The following is a 19,097-nucleotide window of genomic DNA, read 5'->3' as shown; positions in this document are numbered from 1 at the left end:
GTGGGGTGTCAACTCCATGCCAGGCTCTGGGGCCTGAGAGAGGGCTCCCTGTGGTCCCTGCCCTCCAGGAGCTCACAGTCTAGCTGGGGTCAAGGAGAGCAGATAGGCACACAGATCCACAGCAATGCAAGACAAAATCAAGCCAAGGACACGGCGGGCCGGAGGGGACACAGCCAGGCAAAGGTGGGAGGTGGTCCAGTGTGATGGCAGTGGGTGGGCCAGGCCAAAGTTCAGTGCCCACGAAGGGAGAAGGTGCCTGAGTGGAGGGTGACAGAGCGGAGTCTTTGCTTGGTGTTCAATAGGGAGCCACTGAGAGTATTTTTGGGTGGAGGGGGAGGAAGGAAGAGAATATCTTTTGAGCATTCATGATGTGCCAAGTTCCATCTGAGCCACTTTTTGCTCAGCTGTCACAGTCTGTGAGGTGGTTAGCCTCACCCCATTTTACAGACAGGGCAGCAGCTCAGGGGGTCATCTCTGCATTCAGCCCAGGAAGGCAGAGCTGGGATGGGAGCTGGTCTGTGGCTCCAATCTTGTGCTTTTTCCACTTTGTGGACAAAGTTGGTGGGAGAGCTGTCTGGGGCAGCCCCGAGGAGAGAAAGGGGGGCCAGAGCATGGTGGGGAGCTGCCAGCTATCCCATGAGTGGGAGGAAAAGGGAGCCCAGGCTCAGGGAACACTGCGGTTTCCGTGGATGGGACTGTCTGTCCTGTCCTGCCCAAGCTTCTGTCCCTGTCCTGGTCCTGTGGAGGGGATGTTCCTTGGTCTCTGACCTGGCAGCAGAGAGTGGCCAGGACCTTCCCAGCTGCAGGCTCAAAGCCCATCCTGGCCTGTCCTGAACAGCAGGAGGTGGCTCTCCCTTGCCCTGAGCTGGTCCAGATGGTGGCAGTCTCGGAGTCAAAGCCTTCTGTGGTAGCTCGTGGGGTATGCTGAGCCATAGGTGGCAGAACTGGGAAGCCTCCTTTTACAAAATGGGGTTTCTGAGCCCAGATAAGGCGAATGACTGAAGTTGCAGAGGGTGTAGGACAGTAGGGGTTGGACCTAGGGTTCCTTGATCTCCCGGGTGTGACCTTTCAGGCCTCTCTCTGGACAGGGAGAAGGGAGAGGTCATCTCTTCTAAAAGGGTTCCTTCAGTGGGGAGAGGCCGTGAAGAAGGGATGGAGGCTATTTCTGGGGGCTATTATCTGCCTCCAGGCACAAGCACCAAACAAAGCCAATATGATTCCCAGCCCAGACACAGTCCTTCCATTATTACTGTTATTAATGCAATTAATAACACACGCTCACAGAGCATGAGGCAGTAGGCAAAGTGTCCCCCTCACAACAGCCCTGTGAGGTAGGTTTTGGCGCACGTTCAATCCCCAGCCCCTCCGCCCACCACTTTCTGGCTCAGAGAGCTTGAGTGATGGCCCAGGGTCACACAGCTGTGAGTGGTGGAGCCGGGACTTGAACCCGTGCTCTATCCACTACACCCCGCTGCCTCTCATGGAGAAGAGGCAGGGTAGTGTAATGGAGAGAGTGCGGGCCGAGTAGCAGACTGGGCCTTCTGCAGTCACGGTGTCGTCCTAGGCTCCCTGGAGGCGGTGGCAGTGGTGGTAGCTCCGGCTCTCCCATGCCTGGCCTTCTGCTTGGTGGGGTGGGCAGCAGGCACTGGGATGTGGGCAGAGTCCCAAGAGGGTTTACCGATGTCCTGCATGACCTCATGCTGTTAGTGCTCTGGCTGGCAGGGGTAAGGGAGGAGGGTATGTCAGGGTCTTGCAGGGGTTGAGCCAATGGGCCTGCTGGAGCCAGGCCTTGCTGTTTTTTGAAGACAGCCCCGCCATCCTGGCCCCCTGGCTCCAGCCCCTTCCACTGCCACATTGATGGCATCTAGTCTAGTCCTGCATTTCCCAGTGGAAGTTACTACAAGGAGGCAGGCTCCTGCATGGGGGCTACAGGAAGAGCCCAGAGCTGGGGTCTGGCTCCCGCCCTACCCCTGCCCTCTGTGGGGCCTTACACTTCTGCTCTGGGTCTCAGTTTCCCGAGCTGCAAATTGGGATAGGACCAGGGTCCTCTAGGGATCATTCAATCCCCTGAAATGCTGCAAGATCAGGAGACTGGGCATCTGTTCCTTATAAGAGGGGTCACTGTTTTAGTGGAACTCTCACGGAAGTTCATGACCAAGGAGGGTTTAAAAAACACTGGCTTTCCACGAAGACAATGAAAAGATGAGGCGCTGCTCCATGTGAAAGGAGACCAAAGAGGAAGGGCATCCAAGTGGCATACAGGGCTCCACACGGATCCTGGCCTGGAGAACGCTGCAGGCACAATTGGCAGAATGTGAATATGGATGGCACAGCAGGTGACAGTACCGAATCAATGTCAAGTTTCCTGAATTGATGGCTGTGTTGTGGTTATGCATGAGAATACCCTTGCTCTTGGGAGATACACCTGCAGTGTCCAGCGGGAGAAGGCCATCACATCTGCATGATGAGGGGGAGAGTGAGATTTGTCAGAGAGCAAAGACGGCAAAAGTTTAGCAACAGCCGAATCAGAGTGAAGGGTGTGCCCGTATTCTTTGTGCCATCCTTGCAACTTTTCTGAAAGTTTGAAATTATCTTAAAACACAAAGCTAAAAAATAGGCCTAGGTCAGAGTTTGCACTCTAGGTCCCACCCATATGTGGCTTGACCCATAGGGACCTTAAAATATGGGAATTTCTTGCCAATACTTAAACATCAAGAGTTTGTACAGGGAAATCTGGATTTCTGGCTCCTCTTGCAAAGCGAGCACTGAGGTCAGATGGGGCTGGCGCTTCTGCAGGCAGCAACAGGAAGCAGCTGTGGTCTGGGTTTGGCACCTGTGCTTTCCCTAACTGGCCCTGCAGACATATGAGTTTGCAATTTCTGAACATTTTTACTCTGTCCCATTTGAAGATACACCAGACACGGGCTTGTGTCTGCCTGTCTGTCCCTGGAGGGTAGGAAGGTAGGGGGAAACCTGCCTGGTTTTGGTGATTTCCTTGGTGCTCTGAGTGTTGAGGTCATTTGAGTCTTTCTGAAGGCTGGTCTGCCCTCATTTGTCAGATGGGGAAACTGAGGTTCTGAGGGGGACAGGCCACAGTGGGAGCCGTTAGAGGGCTGGAACCTGGGTGTTCTGCCTCCAAATGCCATGTTCCTTCTACACCACACAGCACCTCACACCTGCAGGGTTTGTTTGCAAAGGACAGTCACATGTGTGCATGCCTGTGGTCCCCACAACAGCCCTGTGGGGTAGGCAGTGGAGGCCCCACCAGCTCCCCCATTGCACTGACACAGACACAGAGGCTCAGAGAGGTGAAGGGACCTGTCCAGGGTCAAGGGCCAAGCATGGTTGGACCAACTGACCAGAACTGAGTGTTTTCTGCCCTCTTCTAAGCTGAAACAGTGCATGAGATGACACCAGGGCTTTCTCAACCACCATAAAGACCCCACAAATGCCCCCAACCTGGTCCCTCTGTGTTGCTCCTCAAGGATCATCAGACTGGAAGGCCCAGCAAGGCCTCCCTGCCGATGTAAAGGGCCCATGGTGTCTGGTTCTGCACAAAAATGAGCATCCAAATGGCTGTTATGCAGGGAGTTCAGAACACTGGGGAAGAAATTAATCAAGGAACACCCCCTGGGGGAGGCAGGCTGCTGCAGGCTGAAGGTAGGGAGGAGTTGGATGATGGAGAGGAAGGGGGTAGCCCAGAGAGGTGGGAAAGGGGAGACATTTGAGATGAAGGATGAGAGGGGGAAATGGACATTTCTGGAGGTTCCAGATTTCAACACAACCTCATGAGCTGGGGCTATAATCAGAAAGGGGGAGAAGCTTGTTGGGGGTCCCCGGCTAAGGAGGAGTACAGTTGGGATTGGAACCCAGTCTGTTTCACCAAGTCCAGGCCCCATCCAAGGAATGGGGAAGGGGACCAACTCATCTTGAGCCTCCCTGTGCAGCACTGTGCTAGGGGATCCACTTACATCATATCATGAATGACATTCCTATTGTCCTCCCAGGGAAATGGGCTCAGAGAAGTGAAGCCATGTGCCTGAGGCCACACAGCAAGTTCACTTGAGAGCTCAGGTCCTGTTCAGCTCAGCCTGACGCTCTGCTCTATCACACTGCACAGCTTCTCCCCACTGACTCTGGAGGACAGAGCCTAAGGTCTGCAGGGCCCAGGGTTGAGCTGGGCACAACCTCCTGAGAGCTTCCAGTTCAGAGCTCCTGGCTGCTCAGACCTGCGTGGGCAAGAAGATTGATGCAGAAACACATCCTGGTAGTGCCGTCTATCTGCATGTGGCCAAAGACAGCAGGGCCTATAAAAATGAGACCAGTGAGATCTGGTTGGGTGGTGGGATGGTCGACGAATTTTGTTCTTCATTTTATTTGAGATGGTTTGTGCAGTGCAAAACTCAAACACCATGAGGCTGTGTCTGTTTGGGTCAAGCACAGAGTGGAGTGTCACAGGCTAAAAGTGGGTCCCAGGTGGTCAGGGGGTGACTGCCACAGGGCAGTGGTGGTCAGGGAAGCCTTCATGGAGGAGGTGGGGCTTGAGCAGATGGAAAAAAGTTCAGTGGGCAAAGAGGAATAAATAAGACTGGGAAGAGAGGACAGCCTCAGCAGAGGCAGATTGAAGGGAGCAAGACAAGGTGGATCAGTAGATGGCGGAGGCAGACTGGGAGATAGGGCATGGTGAATGTACTCTCAGGGCTGGGAGGGGCGCTGAATGCAGTGCCCATTCAGTAGGTCACTCTCCAACATCCCCACCTGCAGCCTGTTTACATCCTGCTCATAGACAGTCGGTGACGGGGAACTCACTATCTTACAGGCAGACTCTTTTGTCTGATAATGGTCCCGACTGTTACAGAATTCTCTTTCCAATTATACTGCTTTCTATGGAGCCAGCTATGCCCCTTTATCAGTTTCTCCCTATGAGTTTGAGCTGAGCCACACTCCCTTGCCCTGCTGACTCCCACGCAATTGCATTTCTGATGCCAGGGCTTCAGGCTCGCCAAGGAGCTTCACTTTCTTCCATCTGGTTCATCCTGTGTCCTGTGATCATCTTTCTGGATCCTGACACTTGCTTTCTTTTTGCCACCCCCTTGTGCCTGTGGGCTCTGAGGGACTGATGGGAACACTTTGCACATTGCAACAGGATAGAGCTCCAGGGAAGGCCACTAGAAACTGTCCACCAGATTACCAGTGACCCAAGAACCAGCACGAACCCACTGAGATCTCCAGGTTCCCGCATGCCCCTCTCCTTCCTGCCCACAGGGACATCCTGGAGACCTTGGCTGATGTCTCCTGACATCCAGAGGCCCCAGGCCTCTTCCATCTACCCAGGCTTCCAGCCAGATGGAGACCAAGGCCGCTGGTTCAACTTGGGCTCAGAGGACCTGTAGTGGCTTTTTGCAGTCACCCCTTTCTCATCTCAGTGCTCACAGGCCACCATTCCAAGATGACTGGGAATCCTGCCAAAACCAATGCTGACCCCAGCAGCCCAGGCTTCACGGGACTCACTGGGATCCCTGCTGAGACCTGGAATGCCTTCTGTCTGTCCCCAGTCCCCTTGTCCTTCCCCATTAAGGGGTGAGCTCCCTTCTGAGTCTCCAAGGGCCTGCAGGCGTCAGCTCTCCTGTAGGATCTCCTGGTCTCCTGGGACTTCTGGCCTCCCTGGAGACATCCCGGCCTCTCCAAGTTTTGAGGCTTCTTGACAGAGAGTTGGCACACACAGCCAGAGAGCTCCCCAAGCTCCCCAAAGCACCTCCTCACTCTCCCCTTATGTTTCTCGTCCTGAAATCTCCTGCTCCCATCCTCTGCCTTCAGCATTGTCTTATTTTTGGCACCTCTGTTCCCTCTGGGCCCTCCTGCCCCTGCTCCGAGACCCGGCCACCCTATGACTCACTCCGGACTGGCTGCTTGGCTTCCCATCCATCTCTGCCCGTCGTGTCTTTTCCAGGGTCTCTCTGTACCTGTGCCCTCCTCCTTGGCTGGTTTGTGATGCTGTCAGGCCAGTGATTCTGAACATTCTCTCTCCAGCTTCCTGCCAGCATCCTCCCCTCTTCCCTCTTCCCCAAACTGTCTGAAATTTCCATCCTCTCAGGCCCATGCCTACCCTGGGCTTCCACACATCCAGAGGACATACCTGGCCACTGCCCCCAAGTATGCTCTGTCTGTCAACCACTTCATCCCAGAGGGCAGGACCAGGGCCACAGGGCTGTAACAATTTATTGAACTCTCATGTGGCCCTATGTTCTAAGAGGTCATTTGGGGCATTCCATGGTCTCTCAGTGAGACCCCGGGGGCTTTGCACTTGCTATCTCTCTGCCTGGAATACTTTTTTCTTCTCATTGTTCTGATTTGAGGTCAAATGCAACCTTTTCAGACAGGGTTTCCCTGACGAACTCAGATTCCTGTGCCTTTCCTGCAGATCTCTATATATCTCACTACGATGGTGGAACATCTTCATCTGACTTACCATTATCTGAAGTTACCTTGCATATCTGCTTGCTTATTCCTTTACTGGTTCTCTCCTTTACTAAATTCTAAGCTCCAGGACAGCAGGGACCTTGTTTGTTTCCTTAACCAGTGGCACACATTATGTGCTTAACAATTGTTGGTTGAATAAATGCTGGATAAATAAATGCCCTCACCTTTATTCTCACTCCTACCATTCTGTCCTGCAGACTTGTTTGTATTTCCAGGACATTCCACATTCCTTCAGACCTCTGTGCCTTTGTACGTGGTTCCCTCTGCTCGGAGGGCCCGTTCTCTACAATTGGACTTGGAAAGCTCCTATTCATCCTTTAAAACCCAGCTCAACGCCACCTCCTCCAGGGAGCTCTGTTCCTTCCTTGGCTTTCTCACAGCACCTTCCTCACACGTCTACTGTGGGATTAGCTGTTGGTAGGCCTGAATCCCCAAGGCCATTCAGGCTAAGGGCTCCCATGGGCAGGGGCTGGGCCTGCATCACTGGTGGGTTGGGGGTGGAGATAGTTCCAGAACTTGGCCTGAGCACCCAGAGTAGCTTTGCAGAGGGTGTTTGCTGAGCACTGCTGGACAATAAGGCCTTTTGGGCGTCCCTGTGAAAAGGGGCCTCACCTGGCTAGTGTCTTACCCCTGAGGGTTTCCCCACCTCTTCTCTGCCCCTGTAGCTGAGTGAGCTTGTAAAAATGTAAACATGATCAGCTCACTGCTTAAAACCGTTTCAGAGAAACCTCATTACACCGGGAGTAATTTCCAAACGCTGATCATGGCCCATGAGGCCTGACCTCTGGTCTCTCCACTCTCTCTATTTCACTGCAGTCTCCAGCCGGTCCTGCTTCTGGGCTTTTGCCCCTGCTGTTTCCTCTGCCTGGTGTGCTCTTCCTCGGATAGTCACAAGGCCAGCTCCTCCTCATCACCCACACTCAGTACACCTTGCGCCCTGTCTGTTTTCTTCACACACTTCTCTGCTCAGGAATTTTCACATCGCCTCCCTGCTCCTCACTCCGCCACAAGCTCCTCAGGGCTGGGCCTTCCCTGCCTTACTCACTGCTGCAGCCCTAGTGCTGGGCCCAGTACCTGGCACACAGCTGGTGGCCAGAACGCTTATCACCTGACTGATTCTTTCTCATCTCTGATGAGAGTGGGCTTCGGTGTTCAGCTTTCTAGTAAACCAAGTCACTAGAACGCCAATGCCATTAGGGCAGGGATGCTTTGTCTATTTTATTTGCCGCAGTCTCCCCAGGGCTGGGGTTGCTGAGCGCACAGTAGGCTCAATGTGTGTTTGTGAGGGAAAAGGAAGGGAGTTCTCACTTGGGGCTGAGCTGGCTGGAGATACCAGAATCAAGAATCAAAGTCTCTGAGTCCCTTCAGCCTCATGAAGGGGACACACAGGCATCCCCTGTGCATGGTGATGGGAATGGGCCCAACATCAGGCTGAAGCTCACCTGACAGCAGCATGGGGTCCTTGTCCACGGACTTGCGCACCTGGTCAGACTCTCCAGTTAGGGAGCTTTCATCAATCTTGAGGTCATTGCCCTGGATGAAGAGGCCGTCGGCAGGGAGGAGGTCACCTGGCAAGAGAAAGGGCAGGGGAGTCAGCAGGCTGTCAGGTGACTAGAAGGTTGGAACATTCCCTTAAAGGTTTGCCATCAGGGACAGAATGCCTAGAGCTCCCAGGGTATAGGAACCAAGATGGTGCCCATAGAAGGCCCATGTACAGCTCAAGACTGGAGCTAAGGTGCACAGCACAAGGCCTGGAGGGCTGAGGTTGGGGCCCTGCAACCCTCACTCAAGCGGGCATGTACTTTATGAAGTGTTTCTTTTGGCCTCGCCTGAACTTGGAGTGCAGGTCTCCCAACAATTCATTCCTCTTTAGTCTCAGTTATGGCTTGGGGAAATCTTTTGGAAGGAACCAGTCTGTCTTGGCTGGGTTGAGAAGACCCCAACCAAGTCACATCGTCAAGGGGAAGTCAAGCCCTTTAGGGCAGAGTGAGGAGGGGCATTCCAATCTCTCCCCTACCTTCTGCCTCAACTTACCTAGGACATATCTGGCTCAAACTCCCTTTGGTGCCAGCCTGCCCGTTTTCTCCATGGCAGTAGCACAGGCCCAGAATATTCACTTACCTACTTACACGCTTTCTAACATCTCCTGTAGCCCAACAAGCATCCATTAACAGCCAAATCAGGGATGGGAAATAGGTTTCACCTAATAAACCCATTCTGAGTATCAGTGGTTGTTGGGGTGCTGTGCTGAGAAGGCTTCTGCGGCTACATCCAGGCTCTGAGCTGTGACTGATTAGTAATGTCTGCTATGGGTGGAAGTTTGGAGAGTGGTGGCACATGTGCCATGTACTTGTAATTGCTGATTTAAATAGATTCTGGGATTGTACCCCCTCCAGGAAGTACTCTTCCACCTCCTAAAGGATCTCGGAAGACATATTGGTTTGGGATCAGCCTTCAGGAATGCACCCCCTTCCTTGAGCCAATCTCTTTGCATCAGCCTGGCCTGTCCCACCTCTGCCCAGAATCCAGCTTTAGAACCTGGCTCTGTGGCTGGGGCACTTACCATATTTGACCTGGGCTATGTCCCCAACCACGATCTCAGCCACAGGGATCTGGACCACCTGGCCAGCTCGGACCACGGTAAATTTCTGTTCCTGCTCGATGCGGCTCTGCAGGCCCCGGAACTGTTTCTCTTTGCTCCAGTCATTGAAGGCCGTGACCAGGACCACACAGATGACTGAGAGGAGAATGGCGGCCCCCTCGATCCAACCTGCCTCTGCCTCTCCTTCATCCTCCGCCCCACCCTGGGCTGTCGCGCATCCTGAAAGACCAGATAGAAGCAGGCAGAATGAGGTCAGCCAGACAGGAGAGGCCTCATGGGCCTGGATTTATAGCTTAGCTCTGCCAAGTAACAAGTGTTAAGAATCAGATGATAATTATCCACTTACGCAGTGTGTCTGGGTACCAAGCCCTGTGGAAAGTGCTTCACACGGATCATCTCACAGGGTACTCCCACTGCCCATTTCACAGATGTGGAAGCTGAGGTTTCTCAGAGAGGTCAAGTGACTTGCCCAAGTTATGAAGGGCAAGTAGGAAGCTAGAATGTGAACCCAGGCAGTCTGGCTTCAGAGCCCACCATCTTAGCCCCTTCAGTTTTCTGCCTTTGTTCTAGCTGTGAGATCTTGGGCAAATGACTCCCTTTCTGAAACTCATTTTCTCATCTGGGTAAGAATATTCTTTATCTCGGGGACCTATTGTGAGAGTTGAAATTTAATGTTGTAAAGTTCACAGACTCTACAGCACAGACAAGGCACAGAGGAGAGAAAAGATAATTTTCTCTAATTGATGAGAAAAGACAAGGAATTTTCTCTAATTCATGAGAAAAGAGACTAAGTGAGGTATTTTTTTTTTTTTTTTCCAGAACAAAGGCAGCCAATATTGCACGTGCTTTAGGGTCTGAAAAGGCAGTTTTGCCGATGTCCTCTTCTTCTGTCGGAGTCTCATTACATTGCCCAGGCAGGTTGGGAAGATGAGCTGGTTCTAATCCTCCTGCTGCCTCTGCATGATTTTGGGTAAGTCATTGCCTTTCCCCAGCTTCAGTGGCCTCATCTGCAAAATAGGGATCACTGGGACCACCTTCCAGGGCTCAGGGAGAGGAAGGTAGAAGCTCCTGGCCAGAGCTCAGCACACAGGAGGTTCTCTAACTCAGTCCTTTTCAGACGTCAGCTGAGGAGTGAGCTGCCCTCCACAGTGAGGACACTGAGGCTTGAGCTGCAGGCTGCCTGTCTGACCTACAGTGAGCCTGCATCCCACACCCTTGCAACCACTGAGCCTCCCAGTCTAGGCCCTGAAAACTCTCGAGGTCTGCCAGGCCCACGGGGTGAACAGAAAAAGAAGAACCTAGGCACATCTGATCTGAAGGTGTCAGACCCAAAGGCAGGTTCTACCCATGCAGTGCTGGGCCTAAGGCCCTTCCACGCCCCTCTCTCATCCCCACAAGGGTCCTGAGAGTAAGAGGTGGAGGCCCAGGAGGTGAGGTGCCACAGCCAGGACATGCCCAGGCCTTCATTTCCCCAGGGACCTGGGGAGCGGCCATTTCCATGGAAAGGAATCTCCAGCAGCATCGGACCATCCTTCCTGGAAAACTCAGAGCAGTTCCCCTCCACAGGGGCCAGGTGGGGCACTGGATACCCTGCAAGGCCTGCTGTGCACCCAGCATTCACTTTAACCCTCAAGCTGGCTGAGAGAAGGGTAGCTGTTCAGAGAGAAGCAGAGACTTACCTGGGGTCACACAGCAGATAACGGGGTTTGGATCCAGATCTGGGATCTGACACCAGACCTGGCCTGTTCACTCTCCCTGAGCCCAGCAGCCCCCTCTGCCATGTGTTTGCCAAAGATTCATGGCCGAGCATCTGGAAATCCAGTCTGTCTCAAGGAACAGAGAACAGAAGCTTCAAGAGACCCCAGTGGAAGCTTCTGGAAAGCCAGGGGTCAGAAGCAACATGACAAGAAGGCCAAGTGACACTCAAGGAATGTTTACGGGCTTTGGGCTCCTGGAAGGGTGGGGCCCAAGCCTGGGGAGATATGGAATCACTGCGGCCCAGCTGCATGCGCCACTGGAAAATTCCAGGTCTTGCACTGAACCAGCTGTTCCCTTCGGGCCAGTAAACAATGCCATCATGCGGGGTTCCCAAAGCCACCTTTCTCCCCACCTTGGGAGTTTCAGACTTCCAGTAATTTTAAACTGTTTAGCAGGACCAGCCTTGGAGTAATGGTAATCATAACTGTCCTAATGGTAACCAAGTTTGAATCCCAGCTGTGCTAACTGCTGTGTGCCCATGAACTTGCTACGTAACCACTGTGCCTGCCTTGTTTTGGTTTTTCTCATCTGCAAAATGGCAGGTGCTCTCTCATAAGGTGGTTGAGAGGATTAAGAGAGAGCCTTCGGGTAAAACACCCACTGCAGTGAGCACACAATAAATGCTCAGTTAAAACTGGTGATTCTTATTTTCCAGTGTGTGGGTGAGCATTATTGCGTTCAAGTTCCACAGCCCGGCTTTATGAAGCCCTGAGGCCCACATTACAGAAGGAGCTCCTGCTGGATTTGAGTGACATATGATGACGGGAGGAGAGGAAATGGTGAACGGTGCCTCCTGTACCACCATGAATGATGCCAATAGAGACTCCAAAGACTGGGAGACACAGGTGAGCCTTGCTAAACAGGAACCCAGTACATGGAAACACATTTTCTTGGGGCTTAGGGGCAGGGAGGGGGAAGGAGTGGGATTACAGAGCCCCATGCTGCATTTTACAAGACTTTTGTTATCCCCTGCCCCTTGCTATGTGCTCTGGAAATGGGAAGGCTGTTATTTCCCCTGCTGTGTGCTTCCTCAATGGGGCCCCCATTAGAGTAGCTACTGGAGCATTTGGACACTTAGAGCAATGACAAGCTTTCAGGTTCTGGAATCAGAAAGACCTAGTTCAAGTCCAACCTCTGCTGTGCGACTTTAGGTAAGTGACTTGGCCTCTCTGAGTCTCAGGTTAGACAGCTGTGAAGTGGGATAACCCAACGGATTTGTGAGCTAAGGGCCTGGCACATGATAGATACATGGTAAAAGTTGGTCCTCTCCCCTTTTCATGAGGTTTTTTCCTTGGACTGGCCTCTGAAAGCCAAGGGCACAGTGACTGAGTGGGATTTGCACCCTATTCCAACTCCCAGCCCTAGCTGCTGCCCTTGTTGACTCAATAGCAAGGAACCCTCTGGGCCTTGGAGGGCACTCTGCCAGCAAAAGCCGATTAGCTTTTATCTCCAGAGAACTGTCTGATGGTCACGTGGTGCCGAGGGATGGCTAGAAAGTGGGAGTGCAGATCGCTGGGGTAGGGATTCGGCCACCTGGAAGCTGTCCGACCCTAGGAACAACTCCTGCTGCCCCTGGAGCAATTAGTGAGAAGAGAATAGGAAGGGGACGGAAGAGGGGAGTGGGTGGGTCCTGCTGAGGTCTCCTCTGGGGCTCCCTTGGACTGGGGCAGGGACAGGATCTGGAGACAGTGGCCATAGGGTCCAGGGAACTGCAACTGCTCTTCCTGGACCTGGAGCTGCAGAGGGTGTGGCCTCTCCCTGTCTGTGTAAGCTTGGGGAACCCACTTGGCCTCTTTGGGCCTGTCTGCATGTTCACCAGTACAATGGGGAATCTGCCTCCCAGATGGCTACCAGGGCCTGGTATCCAACAAAGAACCTCAAAACTGGTTGAGCCATAAACATTTTCTAAACACCTACTATGCGCCTATCACTCTGTTGGCACTCTGGCAGTAGGGGAGCTGTCACCAACAGGGGGTTAGGGGCACTGAGTGTGCCAATCCTAGCTCTGCCATGAACACGCTGTGTGACCTAGGACAAGTGCCTAGAGGTCTCTGAGCTAGGTAATCCTTCATGTACAAAATGATGTTGGTAGAGGGCTAACAGGATGCAGAAAGCTGCAGCACCCACAGCCCTGCCCCAACTGCTTTCTCAGTGATGAGTATGAGATAAGACCTTCCCAAGGTTACACACCAGGAAGTGACATAGCCAGGACTCAAACGAGGGCTCCTGGCTTTAAGTTTGGGGATGCATTTATACCCCTTCACTCCTGATCATCAGGGAGCATCCTGCCCAGCCTGGCCCAGCTTGGCCCAATGGTTTTAGGGAAAAGGATGAGATGAAGTGTGGGGCAGAGCCCCAGGAGTTAGGCATTAGGTAAAACTAGACACTGTGTACAGATAGCAACAGTGTCACCACTGGACAAGGGCCCTGTGGTCACTCAGCAAACATAGTCATGAGCCATGCAAGGCCGTTTCTGTTAGTGACAAACTGCATTTACCGCAGTGGTCTCATGATATTATAATACTGTATTTCTACTGTACCTTCTCTATGTTTAGATACACAAATACCATTGTGTTACAGCTACCTACAGGATTCAGTCTGGTCACATGCTGTGCAGGTGCGTAGCCTAGGAGCAACGGGCTGCACCATACAGCTCAGGTGCATAGTGGGCTGTGCCATCTAGGTATGTGTAAACACATCCTACAATGTCGGTACGATGACGAAATTGCCTTAGAACATGACATGTCCCTGTCGCTAAGTGACACATGTCTGTCTCTACTAACTGTCTACAATGGGACAGGCACAGCGAGAAACTCATACACTCATTGCGTGTGTGACTCTAATTCCACCCATCAACATTGCCAGTGACCAGCCCTGTCTTACAGAGGGAGAAGGTAAGGCCTGGGCAGGGGCAGTCACTTGCTGGGAGTTGCTGAGCCTGGATTTGAACCCACATCCCACTGGGTCCCGAGCCCCTGCTTTGTCATCTGCTAAGAGCAGGCCTCCCTCTCGGGAAGACATGTCTTCTGGTGGGGGCGGTCAGCCCTGTAGTGCTGCCACCATGTTGTATTCCCTGCCTGCCCCCAGACCTGACCCTGGAAGGAGTCCAGTTGCGGGTCTTTCATCCCTGGCTCTTGAGTTTGTCCCCAGTGCGGGAAGCCTGAGGCCTGACTCGGGGTCCCAGGCCACAACTCTGGGTGAGTCCCCACCCTCCCCTCTTGGAGCTCCAGTTCCCTCACCTGCCAGATGGGGTGGGGGTGGGGATGCCGTGTACCTGGCTAGCATCAGAGCTCGGGGCTGAGGACGTCCATTCCAAGGCACTTAAGATAATGGCAAGTGATAAATAAAACTGAATGAGTTCAAACAGAACGTGAGCACCGGGGATTTGGTGAAGCCGGTGGTGGAATGTTGTCCATCTTTCCTATGGGTGCCAGGTTATAAATAAGCCCCTCCCTGCCTTCCTTCTTCCTTTCCTTTTCCTCCTTCCCCCTAGCCTGCTCTCCCTCCTTCCTTCCTTCTGCTTACAGGGCCGGTGTTGCTCCTTCTGTAGAACTTCCTGAGTCTGTTCTGTGCACAGGGCTGCCCGCCCCCTCCGAAGCAAGGCTCTCTGCCTGGCTCAGGCCCTAACTCCTGGATCTTTAGACCTGGGGCGGAGATGGGCAGTGGGCCTCTGAGGACTCAACATGACAGGGGCTGGAGGCAAGAGTGACAGGTGCTGGGGCTTTGGAACCTGTGGCTCTAATACACTCACACTGTCTACCCCCACGTTGCTATAGAGGATACTAGAATTGTGGGGTGTTGAAAAGAACGTGGCCACTTTTCCAGAAACCAGGGGCGATCGGCCACATGGGGAGTGATACGTGCTTCCTGAGGTTTGCTCAGGGCTCCGTGCTAAGCGCTTTGCATTATTTCCTTCAATCATCACAAGAGCTCCACAGGGCAAGTACTATCATTCACCCCATTTTATGGATGAAGACACTGAAGCTGAGCAAATGGAGGGCTGGCCTGGGTCCAGGGCCAGACAGGCAGATCCAGGCCCTGTGCCTAGGCTCCGATCACTGGACTCTGGTGCCTTCCAAGATGTGGCAGCTGGTGTCAAAAAGAAATTGGGTGCATTTCATGATTTCAAACAAAACTCACTAGCACCATAGCAATGGCACAATTTCAACACCGGCTGCTCAGGGAGGGCCCTGTTGGGGATCTTTGGCCGAAAGTTCCTGGTCTGTGAAATGGGTGTGAGGCTTCACTGAGAACCCGGACATAAAGTGCCACATATACTGGGTGCTCAGTCACAGCTGGGCCCCAGTCTCTGGAAGGCTGTGTGCAGGGAGAAGGGAGCCAAGAAGGCCACATAACTGTCCCTGTCAACTTCCCTGGTGAAACTGATGTCTCTCTCAGGGTTTTTTTTTGTTTGTTTGTTTTTGCACTTGGTGGCTGGGGATTGATGGAGCCCCAGCCTGACTTGGGGCACAGGAGCCCTGGAAACATGGAAGGCCGAGAGCTCAGATCTCAGGCCAGGGCGTGGGCTTCGGGAGAGTCAGGATGGTCACAAAGCCCAAGAACTTTTGATCCCAGTGAAGCTGGATTGTGTGCAGCTGCCTTGGACCAGGGTGCGGCCTGAGCTAGTGCCCCAGCCAGAGGCAGGGAAGAGCCTTGGAAAGCGCCAGACAGACTCGGGTTGAAAATCCTGCCCTACCGTCTAAGGTAGCTTTGTGACCGCAGGCAAGTCCTTCCCCTCTCTGGGCCTTGGTTTCTGAATCTCTAAGACGGAAGATCGCAGCCACCTGTTTAGGGGGTTAGAAGCTCCTCCTGGCACACATGAGGAGCTCGGTCCATGTTACCCCTCCACCCCCTCCACCACCTGCTATCTGAGTTCTAATCTTGTACTGAATTGGGTTGCATGAGGCCATGTATCCGGGCTGATTCAGTCCTGTCCCTCTCTGAGGAAACGCAGCTGAGGGACAGGACCGAGGAGCCAGAATGCTTTGGTCTGAGTCATGGTTCTGCTACTTTCTAGCTGTGTGCCCTTAGCAAGCGATTTGCTGTCTCAGGGCCTTGGTTTCATGGATAATAATAGCACCTACCTATAGGGTTGTTGTGAGGATTGAGAATTAAATGGACTTCTATCATAATAGCTCCCAACTAGTGGTAGCTATAAAAATAGTAAGAAGTATTATCATTATGCATTTGTGTTACACTCTTAGCTTTGTTCAAGGCTTATTCAAGTCGTCATGTACTACCTTCTTTCATATTTGGTATAAAACTTCTGCAAATAAGGCTGCCCATTGTGCATTTCTTATAATGTCCTATGTGAAAGTTCATCCCAGAATTCTTGTAAAGAGAAATGTCATCTTCCTAAATATTTTTCCTCCTTGTTGATAATTTGAGCTATGCAAATCTACCTTTTAGTTTTTAATTTTATTTTTCATTTAAAAATTTTTGTTTTATTATTATTATTTTTTAAATTCAGTACTTTTTAGTATATTCACAGCAAATCACCCTAATTCCCTTTCTGTCTTGGCTGCCAGGAACCTCAAGTCAGATTTAAATGTCAATCATGGCAGCAATTATAGCTGGTTTCTTTGCTTCCATTCCTTTTCCGGCTGGCTATTTGACCGCATCCTGTGAGATGTATCTCTTGTGTCTTTAAACCCTCTATGGGAAGAGGTCATGTAAGAAATCAACTTATTATGTGTAAAATTGAGGTAGTTGGCCTAATAGACTTGGTTATCCAGTTTCTTGGGCAACTTTGGCCTGGGAGGGGGCAGGACAACAGATATTCAAGGGACCTCAGAGACCACCTTCTTATTTAGGGAAAATGAGGCCCATAATGTTATTTCTTATGTGCTATTAACTTTTAATTTGCTTGTCTGAAGCTGTAGTAGGGTTATTTATGCAGCACATTCATTAGGAAATGTTGAATCACAATGAATCACAAAAAAGTATTTACAATATCCTACTGACTGAAAAAAGCAGATTATAAAACAGATCAGCCTGCACAGATGTCAGGGTCGCCCTCACCTGTGTGCTTATTAAAATCCAGCCGTCCCTGGACTCTGGAGAGAAACAACCAGGCTCTCTTAGGATGGGGCCTGACAACAATGTTTTCAAAAGGCTCCACAGCAAAATCTGAGGACTCTTTATTAGCTGGTGACCTTGAGCAGGGTAACCCCTTTTTCTGTGACTTGGTTTCCTCATCTTTTTTTTAAATATATTTTTTATTTCCATAGGTTTTTGGGGAACAGGCGGTATTTAGTTACATGAGTGAGTTCTTTAGTGGTGATTTGTGGGAATTTGGTACACCCATCACCCAAGCAGTATACACTGAACCCAAGGTTTCCTCATCTTTAAAACGGGCATAACCACGGCAGCTACCTCAGGGGTTTGTCAGGGCAACATCTCAGCCCAGGGCTTAGCACACTGTAAGTGCTCAAAAATGCGCACTAAAATGATTACTGTCGCCAGTCCAACTCTTGTGCATTTCACACTGGGAAAATGGGGCTGAGGTCTGGCTCGGCCACCCTTTGGCTATGTTGGCTATGGGCGGGGCCCTGCCCCTTGGGCCTCGGTTTCTTCCCCTGGAAGGAGAGGATTATTTGTGTGAGCCATGAGTGCCCCCCAGTGTGGATGTGGGGCAGTTCGTGGGTCTGAGACCCGTCTTACCTTCGTTGCCCTCGCCGGGCGGGTGGTAAAAGGACAGCCCCAGGGAGATGATGGCGGCGATCTCCAGGATGATGAGCGTCACGTCCTGCAGCGCCTCCCACACGAGCTGCAGGAAGGTTTTTGGCTTCTTTGGAGGTATAAAGTTTTGCCCAAAAATTTGCTTTCTCTTTTCCAGGTCTGGAGCGGTGCCCGGCAAACCTGTGGACAGAGAACAGAGAGGTTGGCCTGGGGGCCTGGGAGAGATGCAGGCATGTTCTGGGAATCTAGGGGCAGAAAAGGAGAAACAGAGCAAGAAACTTGCGGGTGGCTGGCCCAGGAGCCCAACATCTCTTCATGCTTTGGGGCCTAAGTGGGCTTCTGCCAAAAGCCAGAGACACCGTGCAGTGGGTTGAATGGCAGCCCCCAAAATATATATCCACATCATGATCCCCAGAACCTGTGAATGTGACCTCATTTGGGAAAATAGTCTTGTTGTTGTACTTAAAGATATCACGATGAGAGCATCCAGGATTATCTGTCTGGGCCCTAAATGCAATGACAGGTGTCCTTATAAGAGACACAGACACAGAAGGATGATGGCCACGCAAAAACAGAGGCAGAGTTTGGAGTGATGCAGCCATAAGCCAGGAAATGCCTGGGACCACCAGATGCTGGAAGAGGAAAGGAAGGATTGCTCCCTGGTCTTCAGAGGGAGGTGGCCCTGCTGACACCTGATTTCTGACTTCTGGCCTCGAGTCACGAGAGAATAAAATTCCCTTGTTTTAAGCCACAATCAGTCTGTGGTCATTTGCTGTGGCAGCCACGAGAAGCGAATCCACACTCCTACAGCTGCCTCGCACTGGTACCCTCCTTCCGCTCTCCCTCCTGTCGAATGTCGCATAGTGGTTAGAGAAGAATCAGAAGTCACTGCCTGGATTAAAATCCCAGCATGATGGCCCTCGCTCTCTGAGCCTCAGTACCCTCTTCTGTAATGCGGACGGTGATTGTACTTAACCCATGAGTGGTTGTGAATATCACATGAGGTGATTCATGTGGTCCATGAGCATTTATTGAGCACCTACCAAGTGCCTGGCACTGTTGCAGACACTGGAACAGAGCAGCTCACCAGACAGAAGAGTGCCCACTTAGGAGTGGCCTTCGCCGTGGATGCCTTGCAATGTGCTCGGAGCGTGCCTGGTGGACATGCAACTGACACTAGTGGTTTCTCCTCCTCTGGACAAGGGAGTGAGGTGTAGCCAGGTGCATCCGTCATCATGTGGGGACCGAACAGAGTGGTAAGGGCCCACTTCTACCCACCATCTGCATTTCCAGATAATTATTCCAGACTTGCAAGTCCACTCTCACGCCCCTGCTCAAAGGCCTTGGGAGGCTGCTCACTGTCTTTGGAATAAAGCCCGTGTTTCCCAGCCTGGCGCTCTGGCCCTCTCTTCTGACCCGCAACCTGTGTCTGCAGCCTTGGCTTTCGCCATGTGGCTTCTGCCCAGCAAGCCATGCCAGCACTTTGCCTTCCTCCTGCCACACTGTGCCCATGCTGTGCCCTTCCCTGCTCTGGCACTGGCCACTGTTTGCCTGTCTATACATCCCTCCTAAACTC

General features: G+C 52.1%; 1 protein-coding gene across 11 annotated transcripts in view; it reads right to left on the bottom strand.

Moving 5' to 3' along the window:
• Positions 1-19,097, bottom strand: part of ATP2B2 (ATPase plasma membrane Ca2+ transporting 2) — a 390,731-nt gene that overhangs the window by 69,539 nt on the left and 302,095 nt on the right. For all 11 annotated transcript variants that reach the window (XM_063721890.1, XM_063721891.1, XM_063721889.1 and 8 more), the window contains 3 exons: positions 17,504-17,701; positions 9,044-9,301; positions 7,923-8,048 (listed from right to left, as the gene is read on the bottom strand). In XM_063721890.1, coding sequence (XP_063577960.1) covers positions 7,923-8,048; positions 9,044-9,301; positions 17,504-17,701 — 582 coding nt within the window. The remainder of the gene's footprint in view (positions 1-7,922; positions 8,049-9,043; positions 9,302-17,503; positions 17,702-19,097) is intronic.

The sequence above is a fragment of the Pongo abelii genome, chromosome 2, assembly GCF_028885655.2.
Source record: "Pongo abelii isolate AG06213 chromosome 2, NHGRI_mPonAbe1-v2.0_pri, whole genome shotgun sequence".
In the NCBI taxonomy this organism is placed as follows: Eukaryota; Metazoa; Chordata; class Mammalia; order Primates; family Hominidae; genus Pongo; species Pongo abelii.
This window is presented reverse-complemented; position numbering and strand designations above follow the sequence as displayed.